At 43.4% G+C, this 20,277-nt stretch overlaps 2 protein-coding genes across 4 annotated transcripts in view; one reads left to right on the plus strand and one right to left on the minus strand.

The window, feature by feature from the left end:
- The window catches only part of Pdgfrl (platelet derived growth factor receptor like), a 41,405-nt gene extending 31,365 nt beyond the window's left edge, over nt 1-10,040 (plus strand). The window contains exons 5-7 of the mRNA XM_042699764.1: nt 5,317-5,610; nt 7,953-8,092; nt 9,383-10,040. Of these exons, the coding sequence (XP_042555698.1) occupies nt 5,317-5,610; nt 7,953-8,092; nt 9,383-9,571 (623 nt within the window). The 3' untranslated portion in view covers nt 9,572-10,040. The remainder of the gene's footprint in view (nt 1-5,316; nt 5,611-7,952; nt 8,093-9,382) is intronic.
- A 246-nt stretch (nt 10,041-10,286) lies between these two features.
- Mtus1 (microtubule associated scaffold protein 1) overlaps nt 10,287-20,277 on the minus strand; it is a 167,450-nt gene continuing 157,459 nt past the window's right edge. For all 3 annotated transcript variants that reach the window (XM_042701021.1, XM_042701029.1, XM_042701035.1), the window contains 5 exons: nt 19,261-19,334; nt 19,025-19,120; nt 15,909-16,025; nt 13,249-13,346; nt 10,287-12,513 (listed from right to left, as the gene is read on the minus strand). In XM_042701021.1, the coding sequence (XP_042556955.1) occupies nt 12,300-12,513; nt 13,249-13,346; nt 15,909-16,025; nt 19,025-19,120; nt 19,261-19,334 (599 nt within the window). In that variant the 3' untranslated portion in view covers nt 10,287-12,299. The remainder of the gene's footprint in view (nt 12,514-13,248; nt 13,347-15,908; nt 16,026-19,024; nt 19,121-19,260; nt 19,335-20,277) is intronic.

Here is a 20,277-nt window from a genome sequence, read left to right on the forward strand (position 1 = left end):
GATTCCTCAGCACCACATAAGTGGAAAAAGCCAGTAGTGGCGCTGTTGCTCAATAGGTAGAGCACTAGCCTTGAACTGAAAAGCTGAGGGACAGTGCCCAGGCCCAGAGTTCAGGCCCCACGACTGATGAAATAAATAAATAAATAAATAAAATTAAGTGGCGCTGTAGCTCAAGTGGTAGAGCACTCGCCTTGAGCTGAAGAGCTGAGGGACAACGCCCAGGCCCAGAGTTCAAGCCCCACAACCGACAAAAAAAAAAAAAAGCAGTGGGTAAAAAACCATCTTGGTCACACTACATTTGGTATGCTCAGTGGCAGCATGCAGCATTAAGTGTTGACTATGTTTACTGCAGTGCACAGATACAGTTTCCACCATCATAGAGAGCTCTGGATACATAGACTTTTCATTACTGCTTTCTCAGAACTTATCAACTCCTTTATAGAAACTCCACAGTCATAGGCAGCTTTTAAGACTCCTCTGAGCTGAAGATTAGAAGGCAAAATTCCTGAAGACTGACCTTTGTGTCTCCAGTCCCCAGGCCTGAGTAGAGAGCCTAAGACATTCAGGTCACAGTGAAGAGTTCTTCTCTTCCCCTCCAGTGCTGGTGTTTGCAAGGTGGAGCTAGCACTTGGAGAGACAGTGTTGCACAAGCCCCCTCTCCTCCCACCCCTCCACCAGCCTCCTTCCTCAGCCAAATTCCTTAGGCTCTGAAGGTAGGGGATAAAGTTCTCTAACAAGTGCCCCAGCTCAGGGACAACTTTCAAATTCCATGTCCTCCTATCGCTCTTATCCAAGACATTTCAGATAAAGCAAGAATCCTTTTTTTTTTTTTTTTTCTCCATGAGATTGTTTCTATCCTGAATCCATCTTCTTTGAATACCTGGGAGTGACATGAGCCTGTTTTCCAAATGATCTCCGGCTACGGTCATTACTGAATGCATTAGCAACATCTCATGTACTTATCCCTTGGTACCCAAATAGCTCTGTGCTATCATTCAGGAAGCACAAGTATCTTATTCACTTCCACAGAATTCCCAGGAAAGAGCAAGAGCTACTTTATTCTCTTTTTAAAATAATGCTGATGCAGCAACTGGGAAAGGCAAGGTAATTCTTCAAGCATTCCCTGACTTACAGTCAGGAGTCAGATCAGGTTTTATCTGCCCAACAGGCCAGTTTTATTCCTACCTCAGTCCTACCTAGAACAAGGTTATTGACAGACACTAGTTAGCGTTAAGTAGGACTGTCAGGAGCAACCAATTAAGATGAAGGATAATAATAATTATAAAATTGAGAGTCAGAAAAGGAGGTAACCTAAAATGTTGCATCTTTTCATTCTGCACTACATGAAGCAAAGAGTACAGTTGGATTTTCAGTCGATTTTGGAAGTTCTGTTCTCAAGCGTGGGTGGTTTTGAGAAAACAAGATGGGCTGTTAGAGAAGCTGAGGTTCATACTGCAGAACATATGCTTCTGAGCCACCCGTGTGGAGACGCAGCTGCTGTTCATTATGCTTGTGTTTTTACTACAATTTGATTGAAAACACCGAGAGGCTCTTTTAGGGGCTGACTGTTGTTAATGTGTGCAACGTTTGCTTGAGTAACTGTCACCTTTCTTCTTTCATCTGTAGGGTCACAGAGCAGTTTTTCTTCTTCCTATTCTACTCTTCTCCGTTTCCTTCCATACTGCTTAGTTATCCTCAAGGGATCGGACACATGTAACCACACCCAGACAGATCAAGGACAAGAATATTATTACCAGCAGAAGAGCTGGTTATAATAATGATTGCGTAGGCAATCATTTTCCTAAATAAGGAGAGCACATTGAATGAGTACTTTACTAAATACTGAGTTTGCCCTAATTGAGATTTTAGTTTATAGACTATTAAATTTAATATAAAATCCCACGTGTTCCAGCTCCCTATAAGTTATATGAGTAGTTACATGCACAGGACATATGTAGCCTATAATTTTTTTAAATGAACCAACATTTCTTTCTTTTTTATTTGCTGGTTGTGGGCCTGAACTCTGGGCCTAGGCACTGTCCCTCAGCTCTTCAGGTCAAGGCTAGCACTCTACCACTTAAGCCACAGCGCCACCTCTGGCTTTTTCTGCTTATGTGGTGCTGAGGAATCAAACCTAGCCTCATGCATGCAAGGCAAGCACTCTACCACTGAGCCACCTTCCCAGCCCCCCAATATTTCTTTTTGTGGATGGAAACTACTGAAATCAGGTTATTCAAAGCTTGCATTATAATACAAGAAGACACCTTTTTTTGTTTTCAAATTCATAGCATTTACTAATTTTTTTGTCTTTGCTTATTGGCTCATATTACTCTACAAACTTAAAAATATCCTCCATAATCTTACAATTAAAATTTAAAAAGCCTTAAATTAACTAGGTGCCAGTAGCTCATGCCTCTAATCCTAGCTACTCAATCCCAGGCTTGAGACCTAGAAGTTCAAACTTCAACGCCAGCCCAGAAAAGTATGAGACTCCATCTCCAGTTAACCAGCAAAATGCTAGACTGGAGGCACGGCTCAAGTAGTAGAATGCTACCTGTGATTTAAAAAAAAAAAAAAAAAGACAAAAAGCTGAGCATGACCCCAAGTCCCTGAGTTCAAGTACAGTATCACTGGTGCCTGTGCACGTGCACACACACACACACACACACACACACACACACACACTACTTAAATGTCAGTGCCAAAACAACATGTCTTCAATATTTTTGACTCCAGATGTTTCTCTTGACAAATGGGTATGTTGAAGCACAGAGAAATGAAAACATGGATGTTAGGTACATTAGGAAGATGCCCCTTACCTGGGCCTGAAAGTCAGTTTATATAGTAGTGTAAATCACCTCATCTACTTGCTATCCTTGTAACGATAGAGACCCTCGGAAGCCATATTGTTCTCTTCCCTGTGCTAGGAGCCAAGAAGATGATTCCCCAAGTAATAATGAACTTGGACTTAGAGCCAAAGAACTCTTGGCCCATGAGGACACTTGATAGTGTTTCCTGTGGCCAGCCCAAAACACCATACAGTGTTGACACACAAGGCTAGCCGAGGAGAAAGCTAACAACAATTCTGTTTTAGGAACATGGCAATGAACACACAGGCACAGGAAATAATTTAACAAGTGTTATGATTAGCCCCAAAGCTTTCACTCAGTAATTAGTATAATATTCCTTCACAGAATGATCCAGAAAACAAAGCATTCAAATGTGTTTTACGAAATGAAACAAACACACCTGAACAATGCATGCAAGAAACCAAGCGGAACGCCCAGCCCAGAATCCTTTCACCATCCTGGTGACACACTGAGCTACCCATTTCTTCCTCCCTTTCTGTAAGATACGAATGAACCATCTAGGGCCAAAGAATCTTGCAGTGTGCATTTCAGAGGGGAGAGGAAGCATGTGAGGTTGGCTGAAGGTCCTCAGCCAGGTGGTGGCCTAGCGGAGGCCAGACCTGAGGCCAGCTGGTTCTTCCTTTCTTGCTGCTCCATTCTCTTCCTCCAGCCTGGGCAGGCACTAGGTCTCCTGGGCTGGGAGTGAGGACGGGGTGACGATGCCAGCCCTGCCACTGTGCTACACTTTTCAGGACAACTCCGATGTGTTGAAAAATGCAGTTATTAGCCAGCCAATGGTGGCTTATGCCTCTAATCTTAACTGCTCAGTAGGCTGAGAGCTGAGAATTGGGGTTCAAAACTAGTCCAGTCAGGAAAGTGTAACGTTTGGAGAAAGGAGACCTCCGTGTGTTTGTTCAGGCAGAGGGGAGTTTATTAGGAGAAATGGAACCTGCCAGCCCCCCATGAGGTGGAGATGTGAAGAGAGTGTAGAAGAGAAAGGAGAGAGAGGTTGAACTGTGCAGAGGGAAGGAAGGGAAAGGAATGGAACTAAGGGTGGAGACTGATTATATGGGGAGAGGGCAGGAGGAAGGGGTTTCCACAGCAGTTATAGACGTGACCTCAGAGCCTGGGAACCTCTTACTGCGCCAGTTACCTGGGGCTACAGATACTGAGTGGGGACTTCTAGGGTGGGCCACATGTGTGCACCAAGGGAAAGCAAAGGGGGAAGGGGCCAGCAGACCTAGTATAAAGTCCATGAGACTCTTATCTCCAGTTAACCATCAGAAAACCAGAAGTGGAGCTGTGGCTCAAAGTGGTAGAGAGCTAATCGTGAGGGAAAAGGCTCAGGGTCAACACCAGGCCCTGAGTTTAAGCCCCACAACCAACATGTGTATGTGTGTATACATATACATATGTGTATGTGTACATATACATACACATATATGTATACACACGTACACAGTTATTTGTGGTAGCCTACAGGACTTTGTCTCTACATAGAAACTGCAGGTTGTAGGGCTGGGAAGGTGGCTCAGTGATTGCCTTGCGTGCATGAGACCCTGGGTTCAATTCCTTAGCACCACATAAGCAGAAAAAGCTGGAAGTAGCACTGTGGCTCAAAGTCGTAGAGCGCTAGCCTTAAGCTGAAGAGCTGAGAGACAGCACCCAGGCCCAGAGTTCAGGCCCCACAACTGACAAAAAAAAAAAGAAAGAAAGAAAGAAAAGAAAGAAACTGCAGATTGTTTCAAGATTTGAAAAATGTTGGGTATTTTGTTTTTGTTGTTTAGGCTCAAGGCCTTGCATTTATCAGGCAGAAGCTCTACCACTTGAGCCAGGTCACCGGCCCTAAGACTATTCTTAAGGAAGTCAGTTCTTTCCCTACTTCTTTATAAGTCATGGGTCTGATACCAACTGCATTAACACCTTTTTTATTTCCTAAGGAGATGGGAATGTGTACTTCTGTCACTATAATTAAATACTTGAGGTGACCACCTTATAAATAGAAAAGGTTGATTTTTGGCTTACCATTTTGAAGATTCTAGTCCAGGATCAATTGTCTCCATTTCTTGGGTCCATGGTGAGCCATCACAAGAACCTGTGTGTAGGAAAGCTGCTCACCTCCTGGCTCAGAAGCAAAGGGGAAAAGAAAGGCCAGACTTCCACAATCTCCTTCAAGCATGTCTCCAATGACCTAAAGACCTCCCACTTGTTTTCTAAAGCTACCCTGAGGACTAGGCCTTTACGATACGGACTGGGCAACGGCTAACGTCCAGGCTAAACCAGGAAATCATTCCTTTAAAAAAAAAATGAAGCATGAAAAAGCCCAGCTCTTCCCACGTCTATGAACCCACTCTCTTGAGTATACCGTCAATGCCCACACATCTCTGTGCCTGACTGTAAGAATCTTTTAAGTCTTGCTTAAGCACATTTTTCCAGAATAAATAGGCCTGCATATTTCCTTTTGCAGAGAAAGGAGAACTCTTCGTGCCTTCTCCCAGTTATTTCGATGTTGTCTACCTGAACCCTGACAGACAGGCTGTGGTTCCTTGTCGAGTGACTGTGCTGTCAGCCAAAGTCACACTCCACAGGGAGTTCCCTGCCAAGGAAATCCCTACCAATGGAACAGACATTACTTATGATCTGAAGAGAGGCTTTGTGTATCTGCAGCCTCATTCTGACCACCAGGGGGTGGTCTACTGCAAGGCGGAAGCCGGGGGCAAATCTCAGATCTCTGTCAAGTATCAGCTGCTGTATGTAGAAGGTAAGACTGCTCCTCCCGGTGCCCAGATCTCAGTCACTTCTGGTTAATTAGTTTTGGGAAAGAGAGGCACAGAATGCTGGTCTTACAAGCCCCTCTACTGCACTTCTAGAATGTTCTGCTTCCTGCACACTGACCTGATGGAAAATTCACAAGAACTCCCTTCCAGATCTTTTCATTGTACCCTGTCTCTTGGGCTTGATCAGCAAGCCCTTTATGACCCAGCCTTGCCTAGAACATCTTCTCAGCAACGTGTCAGCCAGAACCAGTCTCCTAAGAGCACAGTGCATACCGCCCCCACCTCCACCAGGGTTGATGTTCTTCTTGGTGCTTTTCCCAATTCCCAGCCTCAGTCTTTCACCTCCTGTGGCCCTGCTTGTGGCTCCGCCGGCTTTCCCCTCTCCGGTCGGCACTCACAGCCATTCATCAAAGGTGCTGGCACTGGGTTTGCCGTCTTTCCCGCCATTGTACTTTCAGGATGACTTGTCTCCGCTTGGAATCCACTGGCCTGTCACTACCCACCACACCCACTCCCACCCTTAGTCCCAACTTTTAACACATCAACCCTCTTAACAGGTCTGACATCCGCATGAGTTCCACCTCCAGCTTTGGCCACAGGCTTGAGCTTCCCTCCTGCTCTGATCCTCACCTCCACCCTCCGCTTGTTCTCAAATCTCTCCTCCCCCCTCCCACCCACATGCGTTCCACTCCATGGTTGTCTAATGCCCTGAACTTTTTGCCCTCTGTACTTTTCTCCCACCTGTCCAGAAGAGCACTGTCTTACATAAAGTGATGGCTTTTGGCTATGCCCAGACTGGGGACACTGAGGGCTGCTGTGAAAATACTGTGGGTGGCTGGATGACATCCCCAGAACCCCTGGTCTCCAGTCTCTCCTGTCTTGTTTTTTTCCTCCCCCCGCCCCCCCCCCCCAGCTTGTCCATTTTCCAAGTATAGACTGCAAGCTGGGAATCCTCTAGTTGGTACCTGCCTCATATCCTTCTGGGTTACCTTGTTGTCTCTTGACAGAACAGAAACATAATTCAATTCCTGTTAAAAAAAACTAGAACTGGGTTTGAATGTGACCATTTGACTGAGGACTCTCAATTTGTGCATTCATCTAGGAAAGACTAGGAGGAAATCCCTCCCCCACCCTCAGTAACTTGCATTATTCTCCTTTCCTAAGACGTTTAAGATGCACTAGTGACAGCTCAATTTCAAGTCCATGGGCACTTGGAGTTAGTAAGAAAGCCTCATGTTGATTTTTAAGAATGCTCAGCTAATATGTGAATCTCACATTTGCTCCAAAGCCTTCTCTCGCTCTCCCCATCAGCCAGCTTGCTCTGTGGCTAGCAGCTTGGAGTGGGGGAAGTCTAGCTCTCCTCCCTCACCTTTACCTGATCAGCTCCCAGCCAGACAGACAGGAGAGAGGCTGGAGCCCAGAAACGGTTGTCCCCATGTGATGGAGATGGCAAACCTAAGCAGTCCCCAGGGCACAGAGGCCTCTCGTGCGTGCAACTCATTCACCACCTGGCCCTGCACTGCAGACCATGCTGCTTGTGGGCACTCGGTGAGCCCATGCAGTGTGCCCACAGATAGGCTACAGCCCTGCAGTTCAGGGAACTTCGTTGGCTAATTAGTACCTTTCCCCTTTTCCTTTCCTTCGTGTCTTTTAAGTCCATCTCTGAGATTTTAGTGTCGACATGCTTCCTCCAGGAAGCCATTCTTGAACGATTCCAAACTTTCTGAGCACTCTGGGCTTTTCACAAAATTAAAGTTTGAAGTGAACCATTCCATTAGTTGGTTCCATGGCTGAACCTTCCACTTTAGTGCAGTCTCTTGGGGCAAAGTCTCCACCGGTCACCTTGTGAAGGCTGCCATCAACACCACTTGTTCAGTGAGCTGACGATATGAATAAATGGGGTCCTGAAATGCTCCGAAGGCATTGGTGCCTGTCCCGCAGACATCCTTCTCACCTGTATACTGGAGCTTTCCTTCCCGAGGATCCATGCCCACACGTTGGTCTGTCCATCTCCATCCTTCAGACACCTCCATCCACCATGCCTTCATTGTATTGTACTCCCTTCCCCTTCTTGCCTTTTGGTTCCTTTCCTATGACCCCGAGCCTATAGCTCCTTCCTTGATCACAAGCAGAGAAGGCTCACCATGGAGTTCCGGATGACCGCCCAGGTGGCAGAGGAGGGGGCGGGTCTCAAAGATGAGGGTTGACTGGTGTCAGCTGGTGCTGGGTGTGAAGTAAGAGATGTTTGTCTAAAGGAAAGAATGCCAGTGTGTATGTGTGTGTGTCTTTCATCTGATAGATCGCACTGTCTCCTGCTTCCTTCCAGTTCCCAGTGGCCCTCCATCAACAACCATCTTGGCCTCCTCAAACAAAGTGAAGGGCGGGGACGACATCAGTGTGCTGTGCACTGTCCTTGGGGAGCCTGATGTGGAAGTAGAATTCAGGTGGATCTTTCCAGGGCAGAAGGTAAGCGAGACATTCCAGCCTTACTTAGTCTTAATTTAAGAAATTAGTGGGACTGTGGTAGGAGCAGGGCTTGCTTATTTCATTCTGATGTGTCAGTATATTTACAAATGGAGATTTAAAAAAAAAAAAAATGATAAGGGAAACAAAAAAATGGAATGGCTCCCCTAGGCAATTCACCCTATGCCCTGCTCCTACCCAGTTTTCCTTTGCCACTCCTAAGGTCAGACAGTGGGCAATGGAGAGATATCTCCCTCAGCCAACTTCAAATCTTCATTCAGTCCCACTCTCTGGGTCTACCAGAAGCAAATCTCCTCTCCTCTGGGATTCTCTTAATGTTTTCTAGCCAAACTGTATTCTGTGCTGCACAGTTTTGAACAGATACTCACCAAATGGCATGTAGAAAAACCCTAAGCCCTGTCAAAAAGGTGCCTCGAGGTCAGAGATCTTAAAAATAGACCTCCCATAAAAGCAACACTGCATAGTTAGCCTTTATGCGTGTTCTGCTCACTGAAACAAACAACTCTGCTACCAACATGGAATAATCCTTTTGTTGCCAGAAGAGATTTGTCATCCCAAGACAAGCGGTTAGGACAGGTGGGAAATAACTACCCCCTAGGGAATAGTGATTTTCCAGCATTCTGCTACTCGGTGTTTGCTGCACTTGGCTAATGAGTATCTTATGAGTACAACAATATCAACAGATTAAAGTCAGAAAACACTATGCTCCCATCACCAAAGTTGACTGAACTATGTCAGAAGTGATCCTATCTCTTTCTTGAAAGGGAGGTCCTATAGTCTAGGGCATTATCTTATTCTTTGTTGCTCCAAGTTCCCTTTCTTTGGAGTCCTGAGGCACAACACTTCTCTAAACTAGTAGGAACTCATATTTATTTACATAGTAAGTCCTGTGGGCTTCTAACTTTGAGTTTGTGAAGAACCAATAAGGGATGAACAATGAAAAAAGTAAAAATGAAAACAGTGAGGCATTTTGCTTTTGTTAATAGCAGTTCCACTTACAGCCAAAAGAAACTGCTTTAAGTAGAAACTTACTAAAGAAAAGAAAGAAATCACCAAATTGCATCTTGAAATTCCAAGACACTGCTTGGGGAAAAATAATGCAGCTGTAGGGTGTAAAAGCTCCCAGAGCCTATGAGTGCCACCTACCAAGTAGTCTTTCATGAGCATGTACTTTGCATTTTGAAAGGGACACACAGTAGGATTGTGTGCATGAGAGATGTTCCGGATTGCTTGTCCCTCTTTGCTTCAGTTTGTCTGGGTGTTGTTAAACAGGATGAAAGACCTGTGACGATTCAGGACACCTGGAGGCTGGTCCACAGAGGGCTTGGACATACCACAAGACTCTCCCAGAGTATCATTACCATCGAAGACTTTGAGACCATCGATGCGGGATATTATATTTGCACTGCTCAGAATCTCCGAGGACAGACAACGGTTGCTACCACTGTTGACTTTTCCTGACTTGAAGGAAAGGGAAGTAGAGTGGACAGATGGAAAGCTCATCGGTGCACACAATCTGCTTTGGGGTTCTTTGATTTGTGCTTTTCTAGAGGCCAACATCAAGTGCCCACACTGGCCTGTGAGCCAGACAGACATCTGACTAAGAGGAAGTCAGTCTATTAATAGAAGCGTTAACTTTTCTAACAGAAAGCATGTTTTCTGATTGCTTAGCTACGATTCATGTGTTTTTAGTTTTTATACTAAGAAAGCACATATGTCGACAACTTTATATAATCACTTCTATTTTCTATTAAATGTGCAAGTTTTTGTAAAAAAAAAAAAAAAGAGGGGGGCTATGTGTTTTTTAAGTCTAGAAGGACTTTTTGGCAGTAATAGTTGGGTCAGTACTTAGTATTAATGCTAACTTTTGAAGAGTACACGTAGCCACAAGTAGCTGGAGATTGTCTACTGTGTAGACATTGATTTTTCACAAAACAGATGCAGATGAAGGAAGCTACAACTATTTTACCTAGACCCACCTTCAAAAATATATCGACCATAGCCATCCCATTTCTCTTATACAGAAATTAAAACCAGCCAAAGTTTATTTTCATTAAACCCATGATGCTTTGTGTGGTTGCACTGGAAATTCCTGTGAAATGGCTTAGGAAGCGATCTTCCATTGCACAGCCCAGCAGTTAACGCTTTGAAGAGTAAAGTATGTCAGAGGCTGCAATTCTTAGGAAGATTCCAGCATTATTTATTTGATCGAAGTAAAATACACTTTCCATCACTATAAACTGAACACAACTACAGCTCACACATCTGTACTTCTATGATGTGCCAACATTTTCAACCTACATAAAACATTTGGTTTGGGAAAAACAAAGCTATTTTGTTCCTATTGTCTCCTGTTGTCTTCCATCCTCTGAAGACATTTTATACTAATTACTATCAGATTTCCCAGATACCTAAACAGTATGGAAGACAGCAGGAAATCGCATGAAACTTACCATGCTCAGGGATGAGTGGCAAACCCAACTTTGGCTAATGTCACAGAGAACAATTTGGAAGCATGGGAAGAGCTGTTCTGGGAGGCAGCAATGAACTAAGCTCTCAGTTCTTTGAAAGCAAACATGGAAGGGTTATGTATGCAAGAAACTACAGGCGGTTAAAGACTTCAAACACAACTACAAATTAAAAACATGCATCATGAAATATCAATTTGTTATTTAGTGTACATGGATATGACAACTCAAATACCCACCTCCAGTTCCTGAATCTGTTCTTTCTCTAGGGGTTATGTGCACAGCCATCGAGCTCAGAAAAAAAAAACACTTGACATCACCATGTGGACACATGCAGTGCAGAGAAGCCACAACTGTCCTTCACCTTCCCCAAAGTCTTACAACGGGGGGAGGTAACAAGAAGCTTTGAAAAGTCAAATGCAACCCAAAGGAGAATTATATAAAACTACTTCTCAGCTGCCCATTTTACTTTATCCCAACTTACCATTGTGTCCCCAGACCATTCTATCAAATACTGCATCACGGGCCTAATCTAAGGGCTTTTGTTCATTAGCATGTACAGAATCCTATCCAGCCAATGACTTTCCTCCTTATTTTCCCTAAGATTTTTTTTCTCCAGAATCAGTAGACTCAATCCCAGGCCTTAATTTATTTTGGAATTTGGGTTCAGCACCTTGAAGAGAAGTTGCATCTGGAAAAGCATATTCCTTTTATCTTTGTCCCAGAGACAAGTAGATAGGAGGTAGAAGGTTTGCGTTTGTGGCTGTGGATATCAGAGAAAGGAAAGGAATCAATGAGGCAGATGGGAGAGGAGAGGAAGGCTTAACTTTCTAAGAATAGCTTAGATCAAGGTAAAAATAAGGCAGAACAATTATTGGTCCTGCCATTGGTATTTTTTTCTTTATACAGATTTTTTTTTTAATCTTTAGAAAAATTAGGGTTCTACATTTGCTCGTAGCCTGAGAAAATGGATCCTAGTGAAAAAAGAATTTACCTAGTTTCAACTGACAGAACTGAACACTGAAAAATTGCTAACAATTACTCCAAAGAGAAATGGACAGACATTGCAGAGTCAAAAAACTTTTTTTTTCACACCTTCTACTCACCATATCCAGGCTGAGCAGAGTTGGTAGTAAATATAATTCAAGCAACTATTGCTTTTTCTTCTATGGCTTTTGTTGAAATGTGTACACTACGACTTGATTAGCATGTACCCATGGAGATTCAGCTGTTGACTTTTAATACACAGCAAAGAAGACTGCATCAGACACGTGACACTCTTTTACATCCATTTCATTCATACCCTGCCCCTCCCCCCCCAATCAGAAATAAAAATCACAGGAAGGTGTCTGTGGTGAAGAACGTTACAAAGGTTATAATTCTTTATCTTAATAGGCCCCTGAGAGTTTTTCCCCTTATGCTTAGGTGAAAAAGGCAACGAACAAGATTCTCTCATTCCTAAGTGCTCTGTGCAACAACGTCCACATCGATTCCAAAATCTGTTGGGCAGGGGGGAAGGGGATGACTCTTGGACCACATCAAAAGTCACCCCTCCCCCCCAGAGTTCCCATCTCAAAAGTAGCCCATAGGATGGTGGCTTTCCAGTTGTCCTGCAGAAATTCCAGGAGAGTTGACGTAGCTCTGACTCCCATGGTCGGTATGAGGGTCAGTCCTGCAGACCTGCATCCGGATGCTTTTGCAGTCTCAGCTTGCAGAAAGCGTCATCTGGGTGAGACGCTGGGGCTGGGGAAGGAGCCAGAATTCCTGGGTGACTGAAAGGGAATCGCTGAGGACGTGGGGGATCTCTTGGGACTACATAGGTCCCCGTTGTGCAGCTTCCACAGCAGTTCCTCGTTCTCCATGGAAAGGCGCTTGTTGACTTTCGACTCCTTCTCCAGGGATTCCTGCAGCACGGCCTGCTCTGTAGAAAGCTGCCTGAAAGATGAAAGACAGAGAAAACATGTGGATCGAGGTTGAAAAAAAATAACTCAAGCAGCGGGCAAGTGGCTCATGCCCATAAGCCTAGCTACTCAGGAGGCTGAGATCCGAGGCTCATGGTTCACAGCCAGCTCAGGCAGAATAGTCCCATGAGGGTCCTATCTCCAATTAACCACCAAAAAGCTAGAAGTAGAGCTGTGGTTCAAGGGGAAAAAGCTAAAGGCTAGTGCCTAGGCACTGAGTTCAAGCCCCAGAACTGGCATGTACACACATACAAACTAAACACAGTAACTAAAAAAATCTTACCAATTTATATTGGAAGTCCACAAACCTAGCTTTATGGCAGAAACAGCCCTATAAAGGTTTACAGGTTTTAATCTGGCTAAGAAACTTGAATACTCCTTCTAAAAAGCAAAAGATCCTAACTCTACTTTTGGGACAATTGCATAGTGAACCATGTCACTTAGACCCGTACTCTATGTATTATATAACCCCTACAAATTTGGAGCAGTTTTCTATTTAGTTTTGTGTTGCTTTCTCCAAAAGCAGTCTCAGAGTCAGCAACCCAGGGGATTGGTGAGAAAGCTGCTTTGGCAGAAGCATAAACTGCCTTATTTCCTAGATGGAAATAGGGTCTCTTTGCCCACTTGAATTGCACTCTCAGGAGGTACATGGCGGAGTGTGATAAAGTAATGCTACATGTTTGAGGATGAGAGGAAATAGGAAAAATACCTTGAAATGGCCATGTGCTTGTCCATGCGGGCTTTTAATTCCTCATTCTCCTGCTGGAATCGCTTCAGTTTGTCAACCAGTGCTGTGTTGTTGTCCACCTTGACATGAACAATTTGTACAGTAATAAGAAACAAGACTCCCTCATTTCTTAATGCTCATTCCAGACACAAGCACACTTTAAAGTAATTTAATTAGGAAAACTTAATAGCACACTGAAATATTTATAAACTGGCATCTAGAATGGCAAAATGGAAATTTCTTTTTCTTTTTTTTGGGTCCAGTCGTAGGGCCTGAACTCTGGGCCTGGGTGCTGTCCCTCAGCTCTTCAGCTCAAGGCTAGCGCTCTACCACTTGAGCCGGCTTTTTTCTTTTTGCTTATATGGTGCTGAGGAATCGAACCCAGGGCCTCATGCATGCAAGGCAAGCACTCTACCACTGAGCCACCTTCCCAGCCCCAAAACAGAAATTTCTTTAAAAATAAATCTACTCAGGGCTGGAAAGTGACTCAGTGGTAGAGTGCTTACCTTGCATGCATGAGGCCCTGGGTTCGATTCCTCAGCACCACATAAGCAGAAAGATCTGGAAGTGGCACTGTGGCTCAAGTGGCAGAGCGCTATCCTTGAGCTAAAAAGCTGAGGGACAGCACCCAGGCCCAGGGTTCAGGCCCCATGACTGACCAAAAAAAAAAAAAAAACTACCCTAGGCCACTTAAAAAGGGACACAACCAAGCTGTGTAGAGTATCAAACAGAAGATTCTACAAAAGGCATCCCTCTTAGTAAGTGCTCTTGTTGGCTAAATTTTCACAGAGAACAAATCTATCAGCCAAGAGATTAAAGGATACGATCCCTGAAGACATTTAACCACTGAACACAATGGAGAGCCGATGCCTTCCCAGCTCACTTTCGAAAGGTATATGATTTTATTACATGCCTTAGAGGTGACAGAACCGCTCTGCCAGAATTAACCCTAAGGCCCTATCACTACAGCAACACAGCTCATTAATATAAGATATTCTCCTATCCAGAAAACACCCAGGACAAGGCAGTCAGGTGAAATAACTTCCCAGAACATATGTCTGGAATGAAAAAAAAAAAAAGGGAGACCTTGAAATGCTCAGTAATTATAAAGGAATTAAAGCTAAAAACAGGAGATGGAGAAAACTGGAATTAGAGACTGGGTAGTGATTGACCTTAAAACATCTCCTCCAATCCTCCTGTATACAGAAGTAAAAACTAGACCTAATTCTGCCACAAAGCTAACAATTGGCAGACTTCATTTTCAAACCAGTGGCTTCCTCAGACAACCTTAGTATTTAAGTATGTCTTAACTTCTTCAAAGACCTGAAACTCTTACAAACAAGGTAGCAACAGTGGGTGTTGCTGTCATCAAAGGAACCCATCCCCTGCCCACATGACAATTCACGCTGACACTGCCCTATCTCTTGGGCAATCGAGGAACAGAAATACTACTCTATGGATCTCCAGATATTAAAATGGGCTAGTAACTGTAGAGCAGGATCTCTGTCACACTTGATCTTCTGCAGTGTCTTGATGCATGAATGGCAACATAGAGAAACAAGTTATTAACAGGATTATCCCAGTCACCACTTGACTGCCTGATTAGCAGAGCTGTTGACCTGGTATAACAGAAACTGCTATATTACTAGGGTGAGCCCAGTCGCAACCATGAGATCTTTGCATTCCTTAAAAAAAAAATCAAGACTTCTCGATAAAATGCCATAGCATAGTTTTTGCATTATCTCCTTAAACTAAACAAGATAAATGTCTAAAATAGTCTACAGAGGAAAACTAAACCATACTAAGTCAAAACTCTAAACAAAGAAAAAGCCAAACCGACAAGAGTGATTTTCAGGCTTGCTGTTGTCAGGGGCTGTCTGGGTTTGAATAAGGCATTTATTCAAGAATGAGTCATTCCCTATTGGGCTAAGACAAGAAGAGCTAGGAGGCTGGCACTGGCAGGAACAACATACAGAAACGGCTGGTACCACTTAATAAGCTGCCTTGCTAAAAGCCTGCCAACTTAGACAGTCCTGGCTAGTAGCAGCTGGGTTTCAGGGCTTGGCCAACACTGAGACAGAACACAGACTGAGGTTTCAAACACAGAATGCTGGGCAGACTTGTCCCCCACACAAACACCCATTCTCTGTCCTAGAGGCTACAAACTAAATTTCCTTGTATTTTTTCACAATGCTTACTGTTTGTCCAACTGGATTAATCTAATTCGAGTCCCAATTCTTTTTATTACATTCTAATTTATAAGAAGAAAGATGGGTGATATGTCTAACTGAATTTCCGTATCCACCTGAGCTCATGGTGAAGCATTTTATATTTTTTAAATGTTTTCCTTAGGCTGATGAAGAATTTCAGGGACCATGAAAATATATGGTGAGCCCGATTTTAATTTTTCCAAGGACTGAATGCTACTTTCTACAGTACTTCAAAAATAAACATACTAGAGGCAGCAATGACTCCTGAACAAGCTTGGAAGAGAAAATCCAACATTTACTGCTGTATGTTTTCCAAATATATATAAATAGGAGTTAACCAAACTCTAAACTCTATGGTCAGAACTCCATCCCAGTTTCATAAGTAAACCACAGCTAGCAAGAGCCTCAATCCATATGTGGAAGGAAACATACCAGCTTCTCCATCGTCATTAACTTGATGTCCTGTTCGTGTAGTTTCTCGTTCTTGATCTCTAACACAGCTTTCAGGCTTTCTAGTTCTTGCTCCAGATACATAATCTGAGGGTTTTTCTGGAAAAGACAGTACTTTACACTTAGTACTTCATAATTACTTCATACAATCACATCATCCATATTCATAATATAAGGAATCTTGGGTTCAATTTCCACATTAAACAAATACTAATTGGCTTCTTATAGTAGTTTCATTTTTAATCTCAAAAATATTGGTTAAATTATTGGAAATACACTTCATGTTTACCAGTAACCTAATACGAAGAAAATACTGGTGACACTCAATATGTTGTTAGAAACAAGAGCAGCATCATGGCTTGCAATAGTACAGAGCTCTGGGTAATCTTTAGACAACCTACAAGGGCTAAACTGGTATAAGGTGGGAAAATGGAACAACGGTTGTCTCTAAAGAAAGCCAGTATCTTCAGTGTTAAGGATGGATGGATGAATGGCTAGATATGGATATAGATATGGATATGGATATAAAATGTTTTCTCTGGAAAACAAGGGACAGGGCAATAATCTCCCAAGTCTTTGACTTAGGATGGTTCATAGAACCATTCCTAATTCTAGGAAAGCCCCTATGCTTCCTCTACAGCTGGGCTAATAGATGTGAGCCCATTGGTTGTGATGGAATCTTGTGAACTTCTTTTCTGGGCTGGTCTCCAGCCATGATCCTGCAAATCTCTGCTTCTGAAGTAGCTAGGATTACAGGCTTGAGCCACCACACCCAGCAAGCCAATCCCTCCTGACTTCACTTACCTTTACCCCCAATCTCCAGCACTGACAGGGACTGACTTTAGTAGAACTGCTATTATGTTCTACCAAGCTCTTTAAAACCTATTCCCTGAGCTACCAGTGGGGTTCTACCCTCAGTACGCAAATCTACATTTCTTTGGAAATCACTAATAGTCCCTAAGAATCTTCCAGAAAGAGACTCTGAAATTTGCTTGAATGGGATCTCATCTGATTTTATCAAATGTTTAGAGGGTCGCCTAATGAGATCCCCAGAAAAATGTCTCTGCAAGCCAGTGGTCTCCCATGGTGGAAAGCTCTACTCACTCTCAGAGCACAAGCGCATACAGTGCAGCAGCACTAGTGCAAAAGGAGCAAGACAAATGTGTTGTTTTGTTTTGTTTTAAATTCAAGGGGAAGGAGGGAGGCCAACAGACCCAGACCCAGGGTATCACATTTCAAGGGAAATTCGAGAAGTTTGTTTTTGAAAAGCGACATTTTTCAGCCATAAAAACAGACAAAATGCTGACACACCCTGAGAACACTGTGGCATGTGAAGAAGACAATTACAAAAGGTAGGATCGTTTATATGAAAGTCTGGGATACGCCATCAATAGCTTGTGTATGAATGAGGCTTCGGGGGAAAAAGAGGAGTGATCGTTCATGAGTTTGGGTTTCCTTTTTGGGGTAATAAAAGTGTTCTGGGCTGTGTGCCAGTGGCTCACGCCTGTAATCCTAGCTAATCAGGAGGCTGAGATCTGAGGATCATGGTTCAAAGCCAGCCTGGGAAGGAAAGACTGTGAGACTCTTATCTCTAATAAACAACTAGAAAACCAGAAGTGGTGCTGTGGCTCAAGTGGTAGAGCGCTCGCCTTGAGCTGAAGAGCGCAGGGATAGTGCCCAGGCCCAGAGTTCAAGCCCCACAACGGACAAAAAAAAAAAAAAAATAGTTCTGGATTTAGATACTGGTAAACAAAAAGCAATACTTTGAGCACACTAAAATCTACTACATTTTACATTTTGTTGTTTGTTATGGGGCTTGAACTCAGGGCCTGGGCACTGTCCCTGAGCCTATTTGTGCTCCAGCCTAGTGTTCTACCTCTTTTTTTTTTTTTGGTCGGTAGTGGGGCTTGAACTCTGGGCCTGGGCGCTGTCCCTCAGCTCTTCAGCTCAAGGCTAGTGCTCTACCACTTGAGCTACAGCGCCACTTCCAGTGTTCTACCTCTTGAGCCACATGCCACTTCTGGTTTTTGAGTAGTTAATTAGAGAGATAAGAGTCTCACAGGGACTCTTCTATCCAGGTTGGCTTCACACTGTGATCCTTAGAGCTCAGCCTCCTAAGTATCTAAGATGATAGGCGTAAGCTACCAGTACCAGCTAAATTTTACATTTTAAAATGGTGACCTCTGTGGTCATGTCAATTATCTTGTAACAGAGCAGTTATTTAAAAACAAAAAGGTAAGGTCTTTACATAAAACCCTCATCCAAACCAGGTGCAGGTGGCTCACATCTGAAAATAATAGTTACTTGAGGACTGAGATCTTGAGGATTGCAGTTCAAAGCTAGTCTGGGCCAGAAAGTGTGTGAGACTCTCATCTCCAATAAACTGCCAAGTGGCTGGAAGCAGAGTTGTAGCTCAAGTGGTACAGTATGAGCTTTGAGCAAAAGAAACACAAGGACAATACCCAGGCCCTCAGTTCAAGCCTCAAGACTGGCACAAAAGAAGAAGAAAAGAAGGGCCAGGTGCCTGTGGCTCACGCCTGTAATCCTAGCTACTCAGGAGGCTGAGATCTGAGGATTGTGGTTCAAAGCCAACCCCGGGCAGGAAAGTCTGTGAGGCTCTTATCTCCAATAAACTACTAGAAAACTGGAAGTGGTGTTGTGGCTCAAGTGGTAGAGTGCTCGCCTTGAGCTGAAGAGCGTAGGGACAGTGCCCAGGCCCAGAGTTCAAGCCCCACGACTGACCAAAAAAAAACAAAAGAAAAAAACAAAAACCAAAAAAAACCCCAAAAAAACAAAAGAAAAAAAGACAAGAAGGAAAAACAAACCCTGATCCTGATTGAGTTCTTAACTTTCCTAAAGATATTTGCTCATACTACTCCAAATAAGATTTTGTTTCTAGGTCAGTGTTTAGTAAGGATGTTAAAAAAAAAAAAAAAAGAGGACTAGTAAACAAAGAAACGGTTTTATACAGTTTAAACAAACACGACTGCATGACATGAATAATCCTGGATTATTTTCCTGGTCACTGAACACTTAGTCAAGTCTAAAAGGCAACAGAGCAAAAGAGAAATTCAGTAGCAATAGAAGACATAACTTACTGAATTTGCCTTCTCTCTTGATACTCTTTTTTGCTCTTCTGATTTTAACTTTTCATTTAAAGCATCATTTTCAGTCTTCAGATCATTGATTTGTTTCTAAAACACAAACAGCAGCACATGGAATGTAAGTGAAGCAGCTGAGACAGAGCGAAGGCTCACTAAAATACACTCCGCGCCCACCAGACATCCGCGGTGATGGAAGATTTGGGGGGCGATGGAGGTAGAGATTCACCCACCTCTAGCAATTCCTGCTTTTCATAAAGCAAATCCTCAAGTGATTTCTTTTCCACTTCATGGCTTTTCTTGATTTCTGGAAAGAAGGGACATTTCTTGAGGCAACAATATGCGCCGAGATCATTTTGTGAGATCACCCCCACAACTGTCACGCATCAATGAAGGTGCCGATTGTGAAATTATGACTATAGTACTTCACATTGGCATGATGCTTTTACATAAATCAAGCAATCTCTCCTCAGAATAGCCTCCTGTGGTGGGCAGGGAAGAGATCCAGTGTATAGCTGGAAGTACTACTGAGGCTCAGAGGACAGGACCTTAGAAAACATAGATTGAGCCAGGCACCAGTAGCTCACGCCTGTAATCCTGGCTACTAAGGAAACTGAGATCTGAGGATCGTGGTTCAAAGCCAACCCAGGCAGGAAGTCTGTGAGATTCTTATCTCCAATTAATCACCAAAAAAAAAAAAAAAAAAGCCAGAAGCAGTGCTGTGGCTCAAGTGCTATGGCTAGAGTGCTAGCCCTAACAAAAAGAGCTCAGAGATAGCACCCTGTCTTTGAATTCAAGCCCCAGGGGAAAAAAAACAAAAACAAACAAACAAACAAAAAAACAGAATGAAGAACAGAGTCTCCAAACACAGGCCTCAGACTCCTGATCTGGAGCTTCTAGGCTCTCTTCAATTTGCTTTTCCTGAATGAAAAAGTCTAAAATTAAGCTCATCCCTAGCAAAAGAAGAGAAATGGTGTTTATTAACTGTCTACTTTTCCCTATTACCCTCAGACGCCATCTATTTTTCTGATGAGAAAAGGCCTGCCTTGTTCAAGTTCACACAGTCCATTTCTACCATATATCCTGTGCCACTCTGTAAATGCAACTGGTTTGGGGCGAAGACTCTGCTGACTACAGTCTGAGAGAATGGCTTCTTGCTCTTTCCCTTCCATGAGAAACCTTCTGATAGTGATTGGTGATTAGTGATTGGTGATAACCAAAGATTCTTTATCCAACAGCAGCCATCTGCA

Source organism: Dipodomys spectabilis, unplaced genomic scaffold, assembly GCF_019054845.1.
Source record: "Dipodomys spectabilis isolate Male_0828 unplaced genomic scaffold, ASM1905484v1 ptg000009l, whole genome shotgun sequence".
In the NCBI taxonomy this organism is placed as follows: domain Eukaryota; kingdom Metazoa; phylum Chordata; class Mammalia; order Rodentia; family Heteromyidae; genus Dipodomys; species Dipodomys spectabilis.